Raw genomic sequence first — 25,057 nt, 5'->3', positions numbered from 1 at the left:
AAATCTTGCTTCTCGTTTATCCCCTCAGCTGCAGTGATTGGTGTTTTTCCCCATGTTAGAAAAACATGAAATTATCCAAAATGTGTTCTGACTGGTATTTTAAGCATAATAAAGATGAGATCCACAAGCCATTGTTCTTGACCATGTCGAAAAGACGTGATGTGCACTCATAGCATGCCTAGCCAAACTGACAAGAAGCACTCCATTGTTTTTGTTCAGAGTGACCACAGTATTCCATGCATGGCTAGAAGAGAAACAACTCTGGAGCAATCTTTTTTTTTTTTTTTTTTGAACCAGGAATTGAACTCACGCACACTCAACCACTGAGCCACATCCCCAGCCCTATTTTGTATTTTATTTAGAGACAGAGTCTCATTGAGTTGCTTAGCACCTTGCCATTGCTGAGGCTGTCTTTAAATTCATGATCCTCCTGTCTCAGCCTCCCGAGTTGCTGGGATTATAGGCATGCGCCACTGCACCCAGCTAGAGCAGTCTTTCTAATTTAATGAAGATTCTCCTGGGAGGATACATTACAGAAAATTCAAGAATAGGCAGCTATGGCTCCTATTAAAGAAACTCAGGACTAAGATTCCAAGTAACCAGATATTTCCTTTACTTCTGCTCACCATGAGTTAACATACTTTTGTGAACATAGAGAGATATTTATTCATCAATTGAAAAAGTGACAATTATATCTCTGTTCTGTGCAAAGAAGAATTCATGCCCCTGTGAGATCACAAGAAATATGTTCAATAAAATCTCCACGTTATAGATATTATAGTTAATAAATATGGGTAAGAATTAGCTACAAATAACTATATTTAAGATGAATATATAAAACAACCATGGGGAAAGGAGGGCAAGGGTTGGATACAATCAAAGTGTGTTATATACATATACAAATATGCCACAGTGAAACCTACTGTTATATATAATTCAAGTTCACTAGCAAAAAATAAACAAAATAACTTACCCAAGAGCACACGGTTGAGTAGTGGCAAAATTAGTACTGGAATCCAGGTCTTATGTCATACTAAATATGCGATAAATGTTTGTGAATGAGCTAACTATTCCTCATGTTCATCACTGGTACCGCCAATGTGTGTTGAAAATTAATTTTACCCCAGGATAAATATAAACACAAAGATTTACAGAGAGAGGAAAAAATATCACTCTTACTGGAGACATTTTAAAAGCTTAAGGAAAAATGTGATGTTTGAATGTAGCTCTAAAGAATGGGAAGGATTTCAACTTTTAGCAACTTTATACATCTAGAGATGAGTAGGACCCAAGACACCAGTGTAGAAAAGGACAAACAAGTTTGAAGAATTTTTAGTCCAAACGGATGGTTTAGATCAACATTGTAGAGAATCTTAAATGCTAAAGAATTTAAAGATTCCACAACTACAGAGGATTTGGGAAAGGCAGAGTGATCAGCATTCTTGCTCTGAAATATGCTATAATAAGCCTTGCTGACTTCTGAATAATTTTTCAGTGTTTTTTTTTTGCTAGAAAGAAAAATGAATGTGACAGCAAAATTGTTTTTTAAAATACATTTTCACTTCCTCTATTTAAAAGAGAGAGAGAGAGAGAGAGAGAGAGAGAGAGAGAGAGAGAGAGAGAGAGAGAGAGAAGCATCAGAGGAAATGTTACCAAAAATGCAAGAGGGAGCAGAATGTTTACGGGGATATTCTAAATCTCAGCAGATTATTTACCAAATCAGGCAAAATGGCTGGGCTTCCCCATATGAGCATCCTTATGTGCTTAACCCTGGATTGAGCGTACCCAGGGTTTAATGTAATGTTTACCAATGTAATCAAGGAAAACTTTCATTAAAAAAAAATTAACACATTGGGAAATGCTTCCCATATAATATAGCCCTTGTTATCCTTATAACAATAAGTATGGGTAGAACTGATAAGAATGAATCAGCACCATTTATTGAGGAGATTCACTGAGGAATAAAATAACTTATAAAACATACACAAAGTCACACACACACACACACACACACACACACACACACACCAGTTCTTTCCATGAACAATTACCTCTGAGAATTTATTTTATATCCCTGTCTTGGATTATTCTTCTGTACAAGTGTGACTTAGTCAACACATCACATAGTTTTGGTCACCTTAAACAGTATCACCGTCATTGAGAATACAATATATTATGTTTTGCAGGTTAAAAAAAAAAGAATTATGACCACACCTGTTAGGTAGAAAGGAACCTGTATCAAACAAGGCCTAATATAAGGAGGTGACTCCCATGTCTAAGACAATGTTTTCAGACAATGAATCTGTTGCAATCACCAAGTAATTTACTATTCATTTGGGACCAAAGGAAGTGTTCAGACTGAGTTCTGAAGTGCCTCCATCTATCGAAAAGGTTTGGGCCTTTTTACATATTAAAGTGATTATCATTTATAACAACCTCTTAGCAAACTTCTTTTTGAAATCAATGATTATATTCCCAAAGAGGTAATATTGGGTCTTTTGAACTCCAGATATCTTTTACAAAGCATCATATTTTTTAGAAAACCTATCACCAAAAGGCAACTCGAGGTTTTGAAGGTGCAGAACAGAATGGTAATCGGCTTTTCACAATAAGTATAAATCAGAGCTAAGGACTAACATCCTAACAGGTAACATGATTTATGGTCTTATCATGTTCCAGTCTTCCACAGAACTGTACCACTCGGCTCCTTGGCTCTACACCACACAGGCTTCATACACTCCCATTGTCTAAGAGCAATAGGCAACTTTAGAAAGAATTCTGGGGATTGAATCCAGGGCCTGCTGTATGCTAGACAAGTGTTCAATCGAGCTATATCTCCATCCATTTTTTCATTTTATTTTGAGACAGGATCTCACTAAGTTGCCAAGTCTGTCCCAGAACTTGCCATCCTCCTGCCTTAGCCTCGTGAATAACTGGAATTATAGGCATTCACTGATGAGTGCCACCAGAAAGGATTCCTTTAGCTGGAACTAAATGTAAAACTTCAGAGATGCAGAAACTTCAGGCTTAAAAATGAGTAAAAACCTTACTTTTTTTTTACATTAAAGATTACATGGTTTATATTTTCTACTCCCATCCTGCATAGATCTGTTTATAGGAAAATATTTCTCTTATTTGGGGCAGCACTCTGTCAGTACTTTCTTAAGTATTTAAAAGTCCTGATGCCAACCATTCAAAATTGAACAGATATTTTCATTTTTAAACTGAGGAAATGGAATACTTGTTAAATTGGTTTTTAAGTGACAGACCCGATCTTAAAATCAGGATTATCTATTCCAAATTCCAGACTTCTTCTGTGACAACTTCTTTTGATTTACAAGCTGCTATTTTGTTGTTGTTGTTGTTGTTGAAAACAAGGTCTTGATAAATTGTTCAGTCTGACCTTGAATTTGCAACCCTCCTTCTTCAGCCTCCTGAGTAGTTGGGATCAGAGGTGTGTACCACCATGCCCCATTGACAGACTGCTTTTATATGTATGTTTTGATATAATTTGCTCAGTGACCCTGTGAAGTCTTCCTCTCCCATGAGGACAAGTTTGTGAAAAGATTAATCAGCCTTCTATTTTCTGCGTATTCATCCACTTCAGTCTTGTTTCCTCTCCCATCATGTCACCAAAACCTTGCTAGTTGCTAAGCCCAAGGATGCTTTTCAGCCCCTTCCCAACTCACCATGGCACTTAACGGCGGGTTGTTGAAGTCCTGTCCCAGTCATTTTGTGATGACACTTTTTCTTTTCACTCCTTTGACCATTCAAACTCCTTTCCATTCTATCTTTCAAAAATTTCCTTTCTGCCCCTTAAGAACTTTCAGAGGTCTGTCCTGTTCTGTCTTCTAAAATGTATACTTCGTTTTTAATGATTTTTATCCACATCATAGCTGGAGAAGAAATCATAAACCTTATATACAAAGGACCTTATATACAAGGATGAAAAACTTGTGCTTTATTCTGATCACTGATAAAGAGAGAAGGAGAAACAGATTCAGTGCCTTCAGGTTTTAAGATCACATGATTTAGGGGCCTATGGGGAAATCAGGCAGTCATATCCGCAAAAAGAAAGGACAAGAATATGGGTCAGGGCTGGGGCTGGGGCTCAGTGGGAGAGAGCCTGCCTAGCATGAGTGAGCCCCTGGGTTTGATCGCAACACCACAAAAAATATATATAAAGAGAGAGGGAGGGGAATATGGATTTAAGGTTGGGCAGAGAGATTTTGATTAGAGTTGAAGATTTGCAAGAAGTCTGCTTCTACATGTTAGAGAAGAAAAGTGTGGCCATGGGTGAGAACTTTGAGTGGAACATACTGAAGGAGAATAATGTCAAAATAGCATCCTTGGTTAATTATACACATAAATATTTCTTTGCTCTGCTGGCTAAGAGGACTTAAAAGGAACAACAACCTAGTAATAAGCTCAGCTGATGCCTAGATCTTGATTTCTAATGCCCTTCTCCCAGATGAGGAACCAGATGTCCTTGGAAAAATAATCAATTCTAAGACTGAGGCAGGAAGTATTCAAGATGAGCCTGGACTTCCTTGTGGTGCTGTAAAGTAAGAAAGTGCTAGAAATAAGTACAAACGGGTACATCAGAGGAGCCACCTGAAGGAGCTTGAAGTGGCTAACATCTGGAACACTTGAAGCAACAAAATAGAGGAAGTAGCATTGAATTATCCACAAATCTATATTGGTATAAATAAGTGGTTAAACAAATTAATAAATAAAGGTGAAGGGACAAAACTCCCTTGGTGAAGAATTCCAAATGATTTATGTAGATACTTTGTGCTCGGGGATGAGAACCACAAATCTTTCTTCTATCCTTTTTTTAAAAATTTAATTAATTTTATTTATTTATTTCCTTTTGAATTGAGGTATTGCTATGTTGCCTAGGCTGGTCTTGAACTTCTGGGTTCAAGTGGTCCTTCTGCCTCAGCCTCCTGAGTAACTGGGACTACAGGCTTATGCCACTGAACCCAACTTTTTTATTTAGTTAATTTTTTAAAAGAGATTGGTATCTGGCTATTTCCCAGTCCAACATCCCTAATTCTTAAGTATCCTAAACACAGAGACATAGAAGTTTCCTTCCAAAAAAAAAATGAAATATGAAAAAGGATGGAGGAGTACTTTTACTTTTACTTTTTTTTTAAGCCAGTTGATCAAGGTCAACAATGACAGTCACAAATAATGGTAATACTAATCCATACCTTTGATATGATGTGATAAAATAGCACTCTACCTATGTGGTCACAGCCCAAGCCTTATAATAAAACACACAACTCCCAGTAATGAGGCATCCTATAAAATCTCTGACCAGTACTCCTCAAAATTATCAGGATTGTCAAAAACAAGTCTGAGAAACTGCCACAACCCAGAGAAGCCTGAAAAAATGTGGCAACTAACGCAATGTGATGTCCCAGATGAGATCCTGGAACAGAAAAAGACATTAAGTTAAAACTAAGTTTGAACGAACTATGGATTTGAGTCAAAAATAATATGCGTAGGGCTGGGGTTATGGCTCAGTGGTAGAGTGTTCATCTAGCACATGAGAGGCCCTGGATTCAATCATTAGCACCACATAAAAATAAATAAATAGAATAAGGGTATTGTGTCCAGCTACAACTAAAAAATAATTTTAAAAAATATGCCTATATGGATTCATTAATTATAACAAATATGCCATACTAATTGAAGATGTTCACGATGGGATAGTTAAGCACTGTGGTACATGCCTATAATCCCAGCTACTTGGGATGCTGAAGCAAGAGGCTCTACAAGGAAACCTTGGAATACTTCCATGGGCATAATGAACCCCCTCCACAATTTTTCCCTTTGATTTCATTTTAAAGGCCTGAATTTACCTCTGTCTCTGCTCACTCTGATTCAGTGCTCATTAGCATACCGGCAATCTAACTCTCCAATAAGAGTCTCTTGGATTTTATCTGAGGGACAAATGACACTGTGACTAATAACTCTTCATTGTGTAGTGTCCAATGTCTTTTCTGTCTTCTTAGATCAGTGATCACCATCCTTTGATACACCCCAGTAATTTAAAAATGCACAAAATTCTTCTAATATGTGCATTTTAGAACACTAAAATTAAAAAAAAAAAGAAAGAAAGAAATTAAGCCAGTGCAGTGGCACATCCTTATAATCCCAGCTACTTGGGAGCCAGAAGCAGGAGGATCACAAGTTTGAGGTTAGCCTGGGAAACTTCGCGAGACCCTGCTCCAAAATAAAAAGAGCTGAGAAGGTAGCTCAGATGTAGAATACCCTTGGGTTCAATCTCAGTAGTGCAAGAAAAGAAAAATGAAATTAAAAGTCATCCTAGTGAAAAAATTTTGAATGCCCTCTAGGATAGCAATTTTTCAACTGTGTTACATGTCCCCCTAAGTGTGTGGGGGGGTAACTCTCCAAGTGTTATAAATATGGGAATAATGGCAAGGTAACCATCTTCCAGATCCTGAATGCCTATACCTATATACACACTAGAACTGCCTAAGAGAACTTACAGGAAGGCCATCATGCTGGGTCCCTTCCACCTCCTTTCCATAATTGTCATTCTCCCCAAGTACTTTTTCCCACTTTTCTCTCTAAACCACACCATGATGCACATCCCTGAGGTCTGGAAGGTTTTAGGGCACAAAACAAACTATGGGACCGCTCCCTGTACTGGCATGGCACAGCACACTGGAGATCTTTACTGGACTCTGTTTCTTCTCTCATGCCAGAGTGCTTAGCCAAGGACAGCCATTTCCCAGCTTTTGCGAAGACACTGAAGTACTAAAATTTTACCCACAGAAGGAAGTTCCTCTAATTCAGTAATACATATAATGCCTGTCACATAGTAAAAATAAATAAATAAATAAGTAAATTTTAAAAAATAAATAAATGGAAAGACTTAGAATTTTAAAAAATATTTTTTAGTTGTCAATGGACCTTTATTTTATTTCTTTATATGCAGTGCTGAGAATCGAACCCAGTGCCTTACACATGCCAGGCAAGTGCTCTATCACTGAGCCACAACCCCAGCCCCAAGATGTAGAATTTTAAAAACATATTTTTATAACCTAAAATTTTTGAAATTGAGTAATTTAGTCTATCACAGTTTTAGATGAGTTCATGGTATTCACAGGTGCCTACATCAGAGTTACAGAATAAAATGCTTAAAAAGGCTGGAAATAGGATTTTTGTATAGACTATGAATAAGAGAAAAATTAATCTGACTGATTAGGCACTGACCCTGGCTCTGTCATTACTTATGAACAGAATTATCTGAAACATGTGGGTTTGAACTAGATGAATAACTGGATGTCTTGGAGATCAAAAATTGCTCAGCAATTATTTTATTCTTGCCAGTGTAGGCATGGCCCTGGAGGTCTATAAAAACTATAGTCTAGAGCAGAATGAACTGTCTTGGGCAGGTTACCTTCCACCCCAACAGCCAGTGAGAATGATATGTGATGCAGATGTCTGATGGGGAGAAGAAAGGGGGCAGGAAAGAGACCTCTGTCCCCAGCATGAGCCAAGCCCTGGATTTGGCCTTAATTTCTCGAACACCACAATAACTGGTATTACTGTCCCATTTTAGAAACAAAGTCACTCAAATAAGGAGTGGAAATAAAATTGAATTCAATCTATAAAACTCTTACTTACTGTAAGACAGGACCTAGCCACTCTATTAATATAATAATAATAATTAATAATAACAACAACAACAATAACAACAACAACAAGAAGCATACTCAACACACACATGCATACATGCTATATAGTCACAGGCTTGTTTGTTACATGAGGGTAAATCCTGCTTACAGCATTGACATTTGTCACCCATCAACATCAGTCTCCTAGTCCTCTGCAGATTGGGCATGTTAACAGCTCATATGCTTTTACATTACAGGGATGCTGTGGGGAACAATTAAATGTCTAGAGCCAGCTAAGGATTATTAAGAGCTAGCAATTCCCTTCTCAGGTAATTGCTTTTGAGCCATAAAGGGACAGTTAAATAAGCGCTTCCATTTTAATATCATTTTCAAGAGATAAAAAGGATTCTAAAATTCCATAATGTCTAAATTTGGTACTGCTGTTTGGGAGGTGAAGAAACTGTATAGTCATGTGCTTTTTATAAAGGGATAATTGCCTGCTTCAAAAACTTCTTTAGTTAGAATTTTTATTGGGGTAAACTGTAGAAGTTCCACAGAGAAGGAGCCTTACTTTTCAGAAATCAATCCTTGTGCAGGAAGTCTGCAACTCATGAAGCCATTCTGCAGACAGTGTTTCTAAGTGTCCAGGTTAATTTTAATCCATTGCAAGGTGTCATTTTTCAAGTCTATCTTGTGGCAGTTCAGCCCTGTCACTGTCAAACCTTGAGAACCTCAGCTCATATGGGGACTGTCCCTTCCCTCTTCCTGTCTGCAAATTCACCTTCTCCACTGTCTCCTTCCCATTTAGCAATTAAACCAAAACTCATTTGGTTCCTATATTTCCATATAGCTCTTTCCCTTTACTTTCCAGTTGTAGATGGACAGAATGCCTTTACTTTATTTGTTTATTTTTATGTGGTCCTGAGGATCGAACCCAGGACCTCATGCATGCTAGGCAAGTGCTCTGCCACTGAACTACAGCCCCAGCCCCTGAAAGTGTTTTCATCGAGTTCACAGATGACCTTTTAGCTGCCGAATCTATGGATGTCTATTTCACCAACATATCTGGCCCTTTGACACTCTACCACTTCTTTCTAGAACTCTGTAGTATTCACACCCCAGTTCTCTTCCCATCTGATCATCTTTTTCAGTTTTCTTCAAGGTCTTTAAATATTGGAACTCCCCAGAGTTATCAGGAAAGAACACTTTACATTCCTTCTGGGATATGATCTTAGATATTCCCAAGACTTTGGCTTCCACCTTTTAATGACTCCCTCCTTGCTGAGCACAGTGGTACACATCTGTAATTTCAGCAACTCAGAAGGATCACAGGTTTGAAGTCAGCCTGGACAACTTAGTGAAACCCTGTCTAAAAATTTTAAAGGTGGGGGGAAGAGGGCTGGGGATGTAGCTCAGTGGTAGAGCACCCTTGGGTTCAATCCCCAGTATTGCAAAAATAGATAGATAGATAGATAGATAGATAGATAGATAGAAGATAGATAGAAAGAATCCCTCCCTCCAGATCCTCCCAAATGCCTGTAGTCTACCACTGTTTCCAGGATTCAGACTTCTTAGGCTTCCTTAGCATCTCCTCTTGGATATCTCCTGGGAACCTTAAACTCATTACACTCAAAATATCTGTACTCACTGCAACTTCCTCTTCCTCCAATGCACTCATCTCATTAAGTAAATCTAACTGCTAGAAACCTATGCATCATACTTGATGATTAAAAGCAGCATGTATAAGGGTTATGAATAGGGTCTCATCTGAGTTTGATTCTCAGCTGGCCACTTAGTAGCTGTGTGTGTTACGGGCTTGGTTTGTATCTCTCTGGATCTTGGTTCTTCACCTGTAAAATGGAAATAAGAATAGACTCTACCTTACAGTGTTCTTATTAAGATTAAATAAGATAAGTTTTACAAAGCCCTCATACCATATGTATGTATTTACCTCTTCTCCTGTTCTAATATTCAATACATAGATGATAACATTCCCTTCCACTTAAAAGCATTCAGTATCCTTCATTACCTCCAACATCCAAATTGCTTATCTGGTCTACCATGACTGTGCATGCATGCCTCAGCCCCATCTCATGTCTCAATACCAGGCCAAAAAAAAAAAAAAAAAAACATATACTGAATATTCTTGTGCTGTCATGATCAGGTCTTTTCAAATGTTCTTCCTTCTTCCTTGACATACTTCCCCGAAGCTTCTGGCCCCTTGTGCCTGCAAAGCTCCTCCTTGTTTTTCAGGTATCAACTGAAATGTTACTTCCATAGGAAGTCTGATTCCTGGACTAGTTGAGGCCCCAACTCTAGTGGCACCCCCTTTCTCTACAGAAAAGACTAAACTGGGCTGCTCCAGAAATCTTCACCATGGCTGATTTTAGGACTGCCAGCAAGAGTCTCTACAAAAGAGTTTAATGTAGATAAACTTCCTATTTTCGTGTTGCTCTATCTTATTTGGACACTAGCCAGGAAGAAATCAGCACTCCAGGTTCTGGACACCCCTTACTAGTTTTTCACAAAAGTATCCAGTATAGTAATTAGTAGAAATGTACAAACAAGGCCTCTGGCCTTGAGCTGGGCTTCACAGAGATGTCTACATTTCTAAGATAAGAGAAGTTACCAATTGGGCTCCATGGTAACAGCTGGCAGGGGGAGGAAAGAAAGAGGAGAAGAAGCTCTCCCCTTTTCAAGTGCTGTCCTTGAAGAGTTAACTTGCCCAAAACAGTGAAAGAAAAAGCTGCGTTTATGTTAACTTCTGAATCCTTCCCCTTACATGCTGGGTATAAAATTCTGAAACTACCTGAACTCGGGGTTCAGGGGATTGAATGATTACAGCAAAAGCTGTGCCCTCTGAACCTGGCTGCAGCCCAATAAAACTGTTTCCTGCTATCTTCGGTGCCTTGCCTCATCTATCCCTACAACACAACTACAATCATCACACCATCCTTTGTTTCTTTTGCATAGCATGTGTACGCTTCATTATTGTTTATTGTAAATGCTTCTTTGTTCAGTTAGATCCTACTTTGAACTGTATTCTGTGTAAAGCAAGGGACTGGTTCTCCTTTACTCCCAATCTTATTTCTTGGCATATCTTAGGTGCTAGAAACATGAGCAAACAAACACATTCACCCTGTTTTGAAGGCAGAATTATATCAAGTAAAGAAATCACAAAAAGTATAAACCTATGGGCTCTTGAGGACATGGGTTGAGTGGCTAGAAAATTCACTACCTGGTCTCATAGGAGGAAAAGAACACAGAATATTTTTAGCATAAATTTTGAATTTTCTGTGATAGACTTCACTGTTGATTTGAATAGTCAATTTTTAAAGAAGAACGAGGTGCTCTATGTCTATCAAGAGTGTAGTCCATTTTGATAAATCAAACACTTCACACCCTCACTTCTGTTCCACCACATCTGACAATTATTACATAATGGCCATCTTTTGCATATTCCTACCAGCCAGGTTTTTTGTTGTTGTTGTTGTTGTTGTTTTTAATTCTGGATATTGAACCCAGGGCTTCACATATGTAGGCAAGTGCCTTCCCTCTAAGCTACATCCCCAACCCCGCCAGCTAAAGTTTGTTAATTAGTTGATTGTGGTTTTTCAAACTATGACTGATATTTTTACCCACCTCAAAGTTTAAAATTTTTAGTTTAAAAATTTTAAAATGCTCCCTTTTTAAATGAAAGAGATTATGGCTGAACTGTATGTTTTTACTTGTGGGATGCTTCTTTTCTTCATGCAGTTGGTTCTCTAATATTTGAGTCTTCTTCTAAACCAGGTGCAGTTACATGATAGACAATGTGATTCTACTGATGAATGGTGCATTGCAGAAAAAATCCGTGAAAGAGATTCTGGCCAAGTGCCACCCATTGGGCCGTTTCACAGAAATGGAAGCTGTCAACATTGCAGAGACCACTTCAGATCTCTTTAATGCTGTTCTGGTTGAAACACCATTAGGTATGCATGCATAAACTGCCCATGTATGCTATCCCAGTCAGTAGAAAATGTGCTTTCAGTTCATAATTTTTTCTAACATGATTGTATTTTTTTAATTAATTATTTTTTATTGTATTTTTATACAATACAGATTTGCTGCAGTTGGGGGGGGGCATTTAAAGATTCTTCTAATCTTTTTTTTTTTTTTGAGGGGGGAGTACCAGGAATTGAACTCAGGGGCACTCAATCACTGAGACACATCCCCAACCCTATTTTGTATTTTATTTAGAGACAGGGTCTCACTGAGTTGCTTAGCACCTCTCCATTGCTGAGGGTGGCTTTGAACTCACAATCCTCCTGCCTTAGTCTCCCAAACTGCTGGGATTATAGGAGTGTGCCTTTGTGCCCAGCAGATTCTTTTAATCTTGATCCATCATTTTTCAGGCCAAGATAAGTGAATCAACCTGCTTAGGGTCACATGTGAACCATTCATAGTGGAGAAGAAGCTGGGGATCATCTTCCAACTTGCAAACCCTGTACTATAAATGTTCATTTATTATTATTATTATTATTATTTAAAAATGCAATCTTATTCTTTAACAATGCTAAAGAAGAACTTTATGAGTATTATTTATCTATTATTGTCAGAAACTCTGGGTAGTAGCATTTCACTGTTAATCATTTGTCAAAATAGATGCCTTTTATTCTAACTTGCTGGGGATTAAACCCAAGGCCTCCTGTGTAATAAGAATGTACTCTACCACTAAGCTGCACCCCTAGCCAAAATGATTGCCATTTAAGACAGAAATTTAAAAAGGCAAAAAAAGAAAAAACTTTGTGTCACCCTTTTGTGTCCAAGGCTAAGGCAGCATAGCCTATGGAAAAGGGGTGAGTCTAGAGTCAGACAGACATGAGCCGAAGTCAGGCTCTGCCTGGTCTCACCAAGGTGACTTGAGACTACTCAATTTATCCCAGTTTCTTCATTTTGGAAAAAATCATATCTTGTGGTAACAGAGTTTTGCAAACTAACTGTGACATAATTTTTATTCATAACAGCATAAATTAGGTTGCAAATGATAAATATTACTACTAGATAAGCAGCCATGTGTTGGGGATATAAAGGAGGGATTTAAAAAAGTGAGCCTTCAGTGAGTAGTTCCAAGGTGCTGAGAAGATTAAAATAAACCAAAATGAATTCAGTGTTTAGTACAGTGAGCAGTGTCCAGGCCTCATTCATAGTAAATGCTCTATAACTTCTATCATCTTAATTCCTGCTAGCCTTATTGAGTCTGTAGATTGCAACTCCATAGTGTTCTCATTAGGAGTGAGCAGAGTCGTGTGTTCAGGAAACGTTATCTACACTTTATAATCTTGCCTTTGATTTATTTATTTTTTTATGATAAATTTCTGTTTTCAGCTCCATTCTTTCAAGACTGTATGTCTGAAAATACCCTAGATGAGCTGAATATTGAATTGCTGCGCAATAAACTGTATAAGGTAATGGTTTTCCTGAGTATTATATTTTTCTTGATTATGCGATGTATCATAACCAGAGTTCTTTATCAACAAAAGTTACTTTGCCCATCAGCCAACTTCTATAATAATGAAGCTATGCAGATTTGGAATGTAGTTCTTTTTTGTCTGTCTTCCCATTGCATTCATGCATGTCAGCTTCCCTCAGCCAACAAGATTTTTGAAAGGACATAGCATGCCCTGTACTTCTGTATTCCTAGCTCCATGCACAGTGCCCAGAATATAAAAGGTGTTGCTTGGATGGTGGTAGGTGGATGGATAAAAGAGTGGGGTGAACCATATCAATCCATTTAAAGTAACCAGCATGCATAGTAAACCTTCTGCTATGTAGTGTCTCTCTCTGTCGTTGATCCTGTTATAGAGTCCCCACATCTCATAGTTAACCTGCCCACACAATTTTAAAGTACAGTGTGTCGCAATCACCAAAATGAAAAACTGGTGGCCGCCACATCACATACACCACTTTGCACAATCCAACTGTCTGGACTGTGCTGCCACCATTAGAGTAGCCTTGTGTATGGACTGAGCAAATCTGCCCTTTTTCATTCCAACCTTTGTAGCATCTTTGGATACTCCCACAGGATAAATTAATATATAGTGTCATTTATGTATAGCAGGCTTAGCTCAAACACATGGTCCTCTCAAAAGTATTGTACTACAAGCAATTTTTCTTTTTATAAAAAGATGTGGGCTTTAAGGAGATGTCCCTGAGATATAACTAACAGAAGGCACCACTCTAAGCCATTTTTAGGCCTTAACTTACTTCATCTAATAGCCAAACGGGGATTTCTACCATACCCATTCCTCAGGTGAAAAAACTGAGACATGGAGATATAGGGTTTCCTTGGTAGATGTTAGTTAACTAGTGAGCATGAGAATTGGGATTCACACACCGGCAGTCTGACCCTGCAACCCAGTCTGTCTTTCCAATATATCCTCACACTCAAGTCATCCCAAATATGTTTCTGAGAGATTAAATGTCAGCACAGGGCCGCTAAAATCACTTGCTAAGCTTAGAAAAGAACTTGGCACTCTTGTTAGAATAGCCAGAATTAACCATATGAAATAATTCAAGAACCATGCAAAAAAATGCGTAATTATAAGTTATGATAAGTGCCATTTTGTTCTTTTATGGAGTTCTTTTTTAGACTGTGCAACATGCCGCAACATGAAAGTGTCTACCAAATTTATTATAAAATGTCTCCCTATTGGAAAAAATAATAATTCAGTTGCCATTATAGCATTTAATACTCCATAAAAACTGATCTAGAAATTTCCAAAAGGAAAACATATTCATTTTATTGTTTTATGATCTTTCTTCTTTTTCAGTCTTACCTTGAGGCATTCTACAAATTTTGTAAGAATCATGGTGATGTCACAGCAGAAATTATGTGTCCCATTCTTGAGGTAAGAAAGAGCCCCTGAATATTTTATGCCAAATAATGTGTTTACATACTTTTTCTTGTTTTGACCCTGCTTATATTTTTTTTATCTTAGAAGCCATGTAAAAAATAAGCAGACACTTGATTATATATATCATTTGATGTCTTAAATTAAGAGTGGTATTTGCCTGGGGCCCAGGGGCATAGCTCAGTGGTGGAGTGCTGGTTTGTCTACCTCTGCAGCAGATATTATACTCTTTTTAATTCCTCTTTATCACCATGATTCTATCTATGCTTAGAGGTCCTCTTGCATGAAGGTGGATTTACAAATGCATGCATGTTCAGGGCAGGGAAGTTTTGTCCTCTGAAACTAAGTTTTATGTAAAGAATATTTTTAATCATAGGTTATCTGTTATGTTGACTTCACAGGTGGATAGATATTGAGGTAACCCAAAGACTTCTGATTTCAAGAAAAATCTAAGCAACATAAGAAAAAAGCAGCAACAACTGAACATCATTTGCATGTATTTTAACCTAATGTTCTGTTACTGCATATATGAAATTAGTTTTCCTCATATATCTAATCATTAAAATTTTACAGTTAAAAATATGTAGCTATCCCCTGTTGAAATTCTTAAATCCATAGCACTGCTTGAAGTAAAGATCTCCAAAAAGTAAAGAACTCCAAAACTATGTTTGTCCTTATCCATGTTATACAGGAAGAAGGTATCAAATAAATAAATAACTTTTTTTTTCATGACAAACTTAAAATCAGAAAGCGAGCTAGTCTCTTTCATGCTGGTCATATAACATGAATAACCTCATGATCTTATGAAACTGTTCTCTTTTGTTTCATCAATTTAGCCACACAGTAAGTATAATTTATTATAAAAATGTCTCCCTATTGGAAAAAGTCTTATTATTTATCGTTCACAACTAGTTTTTAGTTGGCATCATTTTTGTGGTTTAGAAGTGGTTTTGTATATCTTAAACCTAGAAGTATGTGAAATAAAAGTTTTGTTAAAACTTATAACTTTTCAAAAGGTATAAAATGGTGCTATTCATAGCCAACATTTACTATGTGATAGTCTATCCTGTGTGCTTTATATACATGAATTCATATGGACTTCAAAAGTGTACAACAAAATGGGCATTTTAGTATTTGGTTTTCAGAAAGCACAACTGAGGCACAGATAAAGGTAGTGACTTACCTATTGTTACAACTCTAGTAAGTGGTAGTGTCAGGATCTGAACCAGGCAGCCTGGCTCCTGGTTGTCAGCTCTGTATGAACTTCACCATTCACAGTTGACCTGTATAAAGTACTAATTCATAAGCAAGATCCTACTGTATGGCCTAAAAATTCAGAAATCAGTAAGAATTATGTTTTTGTAATCCTCACTGGTGTAAAAAGACACAATAGTGTTAGAAAAATGTTTGCCCCTGAAAGAATTTGACCAAATAACTATAAGCCCACTGTTTTCATTTTCTCTTTCCTATCCTCAAAATACTATCAAATTAGAATAATTTTTTTAACTATTAAAAATGAAGATTCAGCTACCACTATACAGCTGTACATGGAATCCTGGACAACATTATAACTTTTCTAATTATATGTTCAGAAAAGATCTGTTCATTTTACATACATATTTTTCATCATATAATCACCTTCCTTTCATTTGTGCAGTTACAGATAAATTTATAAAGTTTCATATACATGCTCATTTAATCTCACTTAATGGAAGAAGAGAGCATAAACCTAGACTTGCATGTGAAAATTTGGCCTCATTATAAGATTGTACTTCCATATGAAGAAAAGAAATTGATTAAAATTCAAAACAAATACATTGCAGTATACTATCACCTTTTGTTCCTGATCTTCCATCTACTGTAAATGGTTAATGATACAGTACACAGGCAATAAGGTTGGGCTGGATTCCAGCTCACCTCACCCTTCCATTGCCATGGACACCTCTGCTCTCTGAACCCCACCAGGTGTATCCTTTTTCCTTTAAGGAACTGGCAATGTGTGACCTGATCAGTTCAACTCTATGATAGGCAACTGATAATTACTGAATAAGTCAATAGTATGGTTTTTTCTTAACAACAATAAAAATAAGTTATGATTTGAAAATGAATATTCCTAGACTAGTAAGGGCATCCAACATACACTTTGCCACACGGGAACCCAGTTCCCTGCAAAGAAAACAGGAGCTTAATCAAACCAGTATCACCCCATTTGATTTCCTGTAGTCAGATCTTGTCAAACTTCACTTAGGGATGATCAAAGAATAGTCTTTTCCTAATTCTAAAATTATAGTTCTTTTGACTGAGAGGATTCACTCATACACACACACACACACACACACACACACACACAGCCTCTACAGTAGGAATAAAGGTGGATATGCACGTAGTTATACTATAAGAGAAATGAAAGTATAATAGGGGTTCAAAGGAAATCATGTCCACTTAGGGAAGAAATAGAAGGGCTTGTTGTGAAAAATGGCATTTGTTGGGGCCCTCAAATATAGGTAGGAATTCAACATGCAGAGGTATGGTACAGGGTCTATGTGTTGCAGGCTAGGGGAAAAAGTAGTAATAAGGACAAGGAATTGGCAAGTGTTCAGAATGTTCCCGTAACTATTGTGTCTGTTGAAGTCCTCTGTTCTTGACAGGGCATGTTAAGCCCTTCATGTTCTCTCCCCAGTTACCAGTCCACCCACCTCTCTAATTGCTTCCCCATGTTTGAATTACAATCATTCCTCCAAAATGTCATGCCCTCCTTCACTCAGGCTCCTCCTCTGGCGTGGCCTCTGTTGTCTGGCATATCTGCAGTGCTGCCTACCTTGCCCTAATTCTCGCCTCAAAATCCTAACATCTTAGAACTAGAAAACACATAAAAGAACATCTGGGACAATCACCTCCATTGTTGCTCCTCCTGCCCTAATTTTTATTTTAAGGTTTCTTGTTGCTGTGAATCTCCCTCTTGGCATTTTTTCTCTTGTCCCTTCAAGGTCTAAACTTACTGACAGGTCTGGTGCTCTTCAGTAGCCAGAGGCAGCTGCTTTTGCTTCCCAGTTGGGCCACTCCCGGCTCCTGGCCCACCCATAATTTCCATGAGAGCAATCAAATGGATCAGACAAAACTCTCACTCTCCTTCTGATAGGAAACACCTGTTCTAACAAACAGTAAATTCCAGTAAAATCTGTTGCAAGTCTGGTTTTGTCACTGGTTAATTATCAGAAGTAAGATTAAAGGATAGCATAGAGCCATTCTTTTCAGCTTCTGTAGGCACATGAATAACCTTAGAAACTTGTTAAAAAGCAGATTCTGGTTCAGTAGGTCTGGACTGTGGCCTGAGACTCTGCATTTCCATTGGGCTTCCTAGTGACAAACTCCTACTGAGTTGTGAAATACTCTTGAGTAACAACATTGTAGAAAAGCTTAGAGAACTTGGAAAGTAGTAACACCACAGACTGTTCTATTGGATTCAGTAAACAGTTAAGATGTTCCTGTGTGTTGGGCATTAGTTATTCAAAAATGAACAAGGAAGAAGAGATTTGATCCCTCAAAGATCTAAGAGTGCAGTGAGCATAAAACACAGGCACAGATTTCAAATTAATGTGTAAGTATAAGGCACTTCAAGTTTCTGAGGCCAGTGACCATGGCAAATACCAGGGTAGGTGGGAGAGGAATCCTGGAGGGATAGAGTGAGATGGAATGGTCAGAATAGGTAGAAGGAGAACCAAGAGATAGTAAAAACATGGACAGCAAATGAAAAGAAGGAAGTCTCTAGAATGAGTGATTGAATGAACTAGGTCTTACATGAGGATGGAAGCTCAGGTGCCTAGTGGCTTTATATTGACTTACCTTGAGAATCATGTAGCCAACCCTGTCCTCTTATGAATAAGGAAGCATAGGCTCTGAGAGGAAGATAACTCACCCAAGCCATAGAATTCTTAGGTACAGAGTTGGATTTTCTTTTATAGCTAATCAAGGATATTAAAAAATAAAATCCAAACCATGAAAATACAAACAAATGGTTAAAATTATGAGCTAGGGATATCACTTAGTGGTAGAGTACTTGCCTAGCTTGCATGAGGGCCTGGACATACATGTGCAGGCGTGCACTCACACCCACACCCACAATTATACTATCAACATTCAGAAAAAGATGTTAACTTGTATGAAATGCACTTTTTCCCCCAAAGACTGTGCTAGGTACTTCCACTTATATGGTCTTATTCTGTCCCTGACTGCAGTATAAATGCATAGTATTCCCATTTTTATGGTATTAGTCTCCATTTTTTATGTGACTGTAGTAGCCCACATGAGGTGCAGGGTGTCTGGGAAATAAAACTTGGTGGGGTTTCAAGGGTCGCAGGCCATCACCTCTCTGTGAGATCCTGCTCTGGGAAGCAAAGTTACTCCTTTCCAAAAAGAGACTAAGGGAACATTAATAATATGTCTGCATTCAAATTAGACAGAGGTCAGGAAAAGAAAGCAAATCACTTCAGAAATGAATGCCTGCTTAAGGTTTTGTTTAGACCATTTTGTAGATTATTAGATTTTACTGATTTTTGTCTTGCAAATTCAGTTTGAGGCTGACAGACGAGCTTTCATCATCACTCTTAACTCCTTTGGCACTGAATTGAGCAAGGAAGACCGGGAGACCCTCTATCCGACCTGTGGAAAGCTCCATCCTGAGGGGTTGCGCTTGTTGGCTCAAGTGGAAGACTTTGACCAGATGAAGAGAGTAGCAGATCATTACGGAGTACGTAATTACCCCAGGTGCCCCAAGCACCTTGTGTGATTTCTTCTCTTTTTTTTTTTTTTTTTTGTACCAGGGATTAAATTCAGGGACCCTTGACCACTGAGCTACATCCCCAGCCCTATTTTGTATTTTTTTAGAGACAGGGTTTCACTGAGTTGCTTAGCACCTCACAGTTGCTGAGGCTGGCTTTGAAGTCTCAATCCTCCTGCCTCAGCCTCCCGTGCTGCTGGGATTACTAGCATGCGCCACCACACCCTGCTACCTTGTGTAATTTCTTCACATATGCTTTAGAAGTCCACACATCCAATTTATACTTCCTGTCAAAAGAAGTTATAGTTTATTAGGTAACAAAGAATCATCTCTCCCAAAGACATACTTCAAATTACTGGTCCAAGTGTGTTTTTTAAGGTTCCTGCCAAGCAAGTATTTGTTTAAATCTCTAAGGAGTGGCCACCTGAGCACTCCTTTGAAGAGCTCGATAAAACAAGTTACCCAAGAGACTGATGTGGTATTCTGGAAATGTGAGCTCATGTCAAAATTATGTGCAATACCCTGACCCAGTGGTCTTTTCAAGTACTCATTGAGGAAACAGGGCAAGGGGCCAAATATTTATCTGGACTACAAGACAAGAATGGAGATATGCATGCATTTTTCCACTCCTTTTGCTGAGTAGCAGAAATCAGGAGAGGCTGGATGTGGTGGTGCACACCTGTAATACTAGTGACTCAGGAGGCTGAGGCAGGAGGATTAAAAGTTAAAGCCCAGCCTCAGCAATTTAGGGAGGCCCTAAGCAACTTAGAAAGACCCTGTCTCAAAATTTAAAAAGGGCTGGGGATGTGGCTCAGTGATAAAGCACAACTAGGTTCAATCCCCAGAATGTGGTGGGAGGGAAGAAAAAGAAAGAAAAGAAACTGGGAGAGGAAAGAGAACTACTGGGATTCTTCCCCTCTGCTGGCATTGAGCTACTCTAAAACAGCCTGAAGCTTCTCAGCTCAAGGTTACATATCTCATCCCAGATTCTATTCCCTCTGACTTCTGACAGTTACATACCCTCCAGGTAACTTTTACCTGGACTAGAATGACACTCATCTTTTCCTATGGAATTCTTTTTTTTTTTGTGATGCTGGGGATTAAACCCAGGGCCTTGAGAATGCGAGGCAAGCACTCTACCAACTGAGCTATATCCCCAGCCCTTCCTGTGGATTTCTGAAGCCCTCTAGTAAACAGAAAAGTCAGCAAATGATACATGGACCTTCATAACATCTCACCTATAATTACATGAGACTATTCAACACAGTTTTAAATTGGAGCTTTCCCCCAATTCCCATCCCTTCCACATTTGAAATTTCATGTGAATTTTATCAGTTGTCATCTCCCCTCATGAACCCATATTGATCAAACTATAAGCGTTCACTGAGTCCAAAGAACTGGAGTGTGTAATTAGTTCTGACAGTGTATGTTAAGACTAGAATGTCAGCTTTTGCCTCTTGCCTTGTATCCCCGAATAAGTGAAGAGGTTAGAATTTCATCCACACTCTTATTATTTGGATTATTTTTCTCTTTTGTCCAGACCAGAGACCAAAGATCCTACATAAAATATTCAGGGCTTCTGGTATAGATTTAAAAAAAATAAATTAATTCACAATTTCTATATTTCTAGAAAAATATATTCACATACATTAATAATAAGTGAAGATTTCTTAAAAATTAATCTTTGTCTTTGTTTTTAAGGTATACAAGCCTTTGTTTGAGGCTGTAGGTGGCAATGGGGGAAAGACATTGGAAGATGTGTTTTATGAGCATGAGGTATGATATAAATAAAAAAGGCTATCAGTTAACATACTTTTACTGTGGGCTTTAAATATGCTCTAGTTTGGGTATTCTTTTTGTAGTTGAGCAGGCCAATCAATGCATGTCAATTAATAGCATATTAATGGCTGACTTGGAGTGCCAAGGTTCTACGGCTTACACATGATAGCTTCATATGGAATTGTCCTGGAAAAACAGATGTGCAACCCTGGATGCTCTGGAGGAAAGCAGCTATTCCATAATTAACTAGAGAAGCCAGTTAGTATCTCCTCACCATCAAATATTGACAATATTCACCGTTTGGTACATCTCGTTCTAATCCATTTTCCCTTCAGGAAGGGTTTTCCGTGGTTAAAACACATGGACACGATTTTAAATCTTAGGAATTATTTATATGGAAATCCATTTGGAGATTCTAGACTCTTCTCTTTCCTTAAAAAAGGCAGAGGAGTACTTAACTCATGTATAGTCAATTAGTGGACTACTGGACTGTTTTAACAAAAGTGTTTCCCCCCAACCAGGTAAATTCCCCCCAAATCTAGAGAATGTTTCTCATGTATTCATTTCTCTGAAATCATTGGTCCTTCCATCTCAATCTGACCGAAACTAATAATAGGGTTGGATTGGCTCCCGAAAGCCGTTTGGAAACTTTCTTGTACCTACCCTTTAGCCATTTTCTGAGAGTTCTCATGTCTGTCATAGAAAAAAGCAACAACAATGCAAATTACCCAATATATTAGGGTTCTTTCTAAATTCCACATTATTGTGCTACTGCTGCAAAAGGGACTATTAAAGAAGCTGCCCTTGGCAGGGATAAGTATCTATTGCTGAGAACAGAGGCAGCCTCCACTTCCTGACTGTTTTGTGCAGTGTTTTCAGAGCTACATGAGGAACTAAATACTTCTCCTTTTTTCCATCCTAAATGTCAAAATGGAAACAAAGGAAGGAATTTCCTACTTTATTCCAGTTAAAAAATTATTTTTGACAATTTTTGTTTGCTCACTTAGCTTTTACAGAATAAAACAACTGTATGGAAAATTGCTGCCAAGTATCTTTAAAAAGCTCATAATATCACTCAATCTAAATTCCAGGAGCCTGTGACATTGCCCTGGAGGGGAGTTAGACACCCTAAATACCTTTTTCAATTTTTAAAAGTTGTGGCCAAGAATACTTAAATGAGACAAGTTCACTAGGTGGAAGCCAGACAAATATTAGTACAAAGTTAGACACACATTCCAAAATACACCTAGCAATCTTTACCCTAGCAGCAGTGCTGCTAAAATTTGGAGTTTGTATTATGAGTCTATACACTTGGTTTTTTAAAGTGCTGCTTTCTGCATTGGTCAAAGTTCTAATGCTCCCTTTAGAACTTACTGAATTGCTACTGTTTTCTTCTTCCATTTGGCCCAACTTGGATATTGTCTTTTTAAATTCAAATAAGCACTGATTGAACAGAAGCCAGTCTGTAGCTTAATATTATTTCATAAGTGCAGTATGTTCCAGAGAAGTTGATCACCCGTGTTGTTTTTTTTCCTTCCTCAGGTACAAATGAATGTGCTGGCATTCAACAGGCAGTTCCACTACGGTGTGTTTTATGCATATGTAAAGCTGAAGGAACAAGAAATGAGAAATGTTGTGTGGATAGCAGAATGCATTTCCCAGAGACATCGAACTAAAATCAACAGTTACATTCCCATTTTATAAGCCAATATGGAGGCTTCAAATGCAGACAATCATGAATGTTAAAAGTTACTGAGGAAAACAAAAGGAATTATGCTACATTATCTAAATTATACAAAAATAAGCCACACTGTACCTTGGTGAATTGTAGATCCACTGCAAACCCAATCAACCAACCTGAAACAAAGCATTTCTTTTGTTAAGCAGCCTTAAATTTTGTTTCCAAATGTATGTTTCATTCTTCAATTAGACACTAGTTTTAATTAACCCTACAGTACTTTTCTTATTCTTATTTGGTCATGTTAAAAATCAGACCTAATGAAAATATTATATTCTTTCTTTTCCATGCTCCTCCACAGGCCCAAATACTGAAAATCTCCTTTACTTTTTAACTGCCTTTTCTCCTCGACATCCATAAAAATCAAAAGCTGGATGTAGCCAACTTAGACCACATTTAATGAGAAATGTTACATTTCTTTTCTAAGACATTTTGCCTTGGTAGAATTGAGAATGCTACACAATTCCCTTGATGCAAGTAGTGTTAAATTTGTTAATGGGTTACTTTCTCACAACTTTCTTTAAATAAAAAGGAAAACTATCTCTTTTTTTTTTGTGGTTCCTTCATACTTTACCAGAGAAGAAAAATAACCTCACTAATTGTTTTTTGTTTTTCCATTCAGAAGCAAAAATCACAGATATTGTTTGTACAGTATGGATTCTCCATAAAACCTCAGAAAAAGTGTGTATAATGCTACTCCGACAGAGTAAAAGCAGCAAAACTCTGCTCAAGTCCTTTCTTTAATTATATATATGTAATTATATATATAATATAATATATATTTTAAATTTATATATATATATATATATATATATATATATATATATATATATATATATTTATATTTTAAATCCTAAATCTAAAATCTGTGTTTGCTATGCTTTAAAAATTAAACGCATACAGGGCTGGGGGTGTAGCTGTGGTAAAGTATTTCTCTGGCATGCACAAGGCCTTGGGTTTCATCCCCAACACCACCACCAACAACAACAGCAACAACAAAATGTAGCTATTTGAGAATTCTTTTTTAAGTGAGAATATAGAGATTACATATACACATATATCTAGAATTAGATGCATAAATCCAAAATTTTTAGTAAAATATTTTAGTAATGGGGATTTTTTTAAACATAAAAATAGTGACACATAAGACCAAGAAAGCCAAGTACCTAATGACTTTACTTAGACATTTAATTAACCCTGCAGTACTTTTCCTATTCTTACTTGGTCGTGTTAAAAATCAGACCTAATGAAAAGTTCAAATGGGATGGGGCTATAGCTCAGTGGCAGAGCACTTGCCCAGCATGTATGAGGCACTGGGTTCAATCCTCAGCACCACATATAAATAAAATAAAGGTCCATCAACAACTAAATATATATATATTTGAAAAGAAAAAAGAAAAGTTCAAGGCCAACCGCAGCAACTTAGACACCATTCGAAAATAAAAAGGATTCAGAATATAGCTCAGTGGTAAAGTACCCCATGCAGGAGTCCCAGCCTACACCCAAGTTTTGATGGTAGCTGTGCAGGACCAAAGTGCAGACCCATCAGCTGAAGCCAAAGCACCTGTTGACCAAATGGCCCTTGAGATGGAAAGTATCCTCCCTCTCTTGCTCAGGCCACTGTCCTTCATAGTAGGACTTGCACTGGGAGACTTTTGTTTTCCATTTTAGTCTGTGTAGATTTTCAGGGTCAGGGCATCTATAAAGATTGGAAATCAAAATTGATAGGAAAGGAATACCAGAAGGGTATGGAAATGCTTCTCAGAATGACTCCTCCCTACCCCCTCTGCAAGTTATGTCTAGGACCCTTCGTGGGCCACAGGTTGCAAGCTGAAGTTATACTCACTTTCCTTGTATATGAAGACTCAAAACCCTTCCTTAGCCTTTCAAGAGTCCAGCTTTTGTGAGAATCTACAATCTCTTGAGGCAAATAGAATGTGCCCAATCATTGAAAAGGATACACACAGTTGCAATTTGAAAACCTTGCCCTGAAGTTTCAGAGTTTACAAGTGATTGAGCTGGGATCTGACTTTTCCATCAGGCATCAGGGAACTGGGTTACTATGAAGAACATAGACCTCTGAAAAACACTTTATCATATAAGGCCAAAAAGTCAGGTCTATAGAACGCTGGGAAACAATGAGGCAAAATGTATTTCTGATTCTAAGTGACAAAGCTGATGCTCCTCACCATTTCTTCCCTGCCCTGCTCCCAGC

At 37.8% G+C, this 25,057-nt stretch overlaps 1 protein-coding gene across 1 annotated transcript in view; it reads left to right on the top strand.

Annotated features, from left to right (window-relative positions):
* Atp6v0d2 (ATPase H+ transporting V0 subunit d2) overlaps positions 1 to 22,808 on the top strand; it is a 45,486-nt gene extending 22,678 nt beyond the window's left edge. Inside the window, exons 3-8 of the mRNA XM_026384773.2 lie at positions 11,448 to 11,626; positions 13,023 to 13,102; positions 14,468 to 14,545; positions 19,119 to 19,295; positions 21,027 to 21,101; positions 22,647 to 22,808. Coding sequence (XP_026240558.1) covers positions 11,448 to 11,626; positions 13,023 to 13,102; positions 14,468 to 14,545; positions 19,119 to 19,295; positions 21,027 to 21,101; positions 22,647 to 22,808 — 751 coding nt within the window. The remainder of the gene's footprint in view (positions 1 to 11,447; positions 11,627 to 13,022; positions 13,103 to 14,467; positions 14,546 to 19,118; positions 19,296 to 21,026; positions 21,102 to 22,646) is intronic.
* The last annotated feature ends 2,249 nt before the right edge of the window (positions 22,809 to 25,057 follow it).

Source organism: Urocitellus parryii, chromosome 7 (genome assembly GCF_045843805.1).
Source record: "Urocitellus parryii isolate mUroPar1 chromosome 7, mUroPar1.hap1, whole genome shotgun sequence".
Taxonomy (NCBI): domain Eukaryota; kingdom Metazoa; phylum Chordata; class Mammalia; order Rodentia; family Sciuridae; genus Urocitellus; species Urocitellus parryii.
The sequence above is the reverse complement of the archived record's forward strand: the minus strand, read 5'-3'. Positions and strand labels throughout refer to the sequence as shown.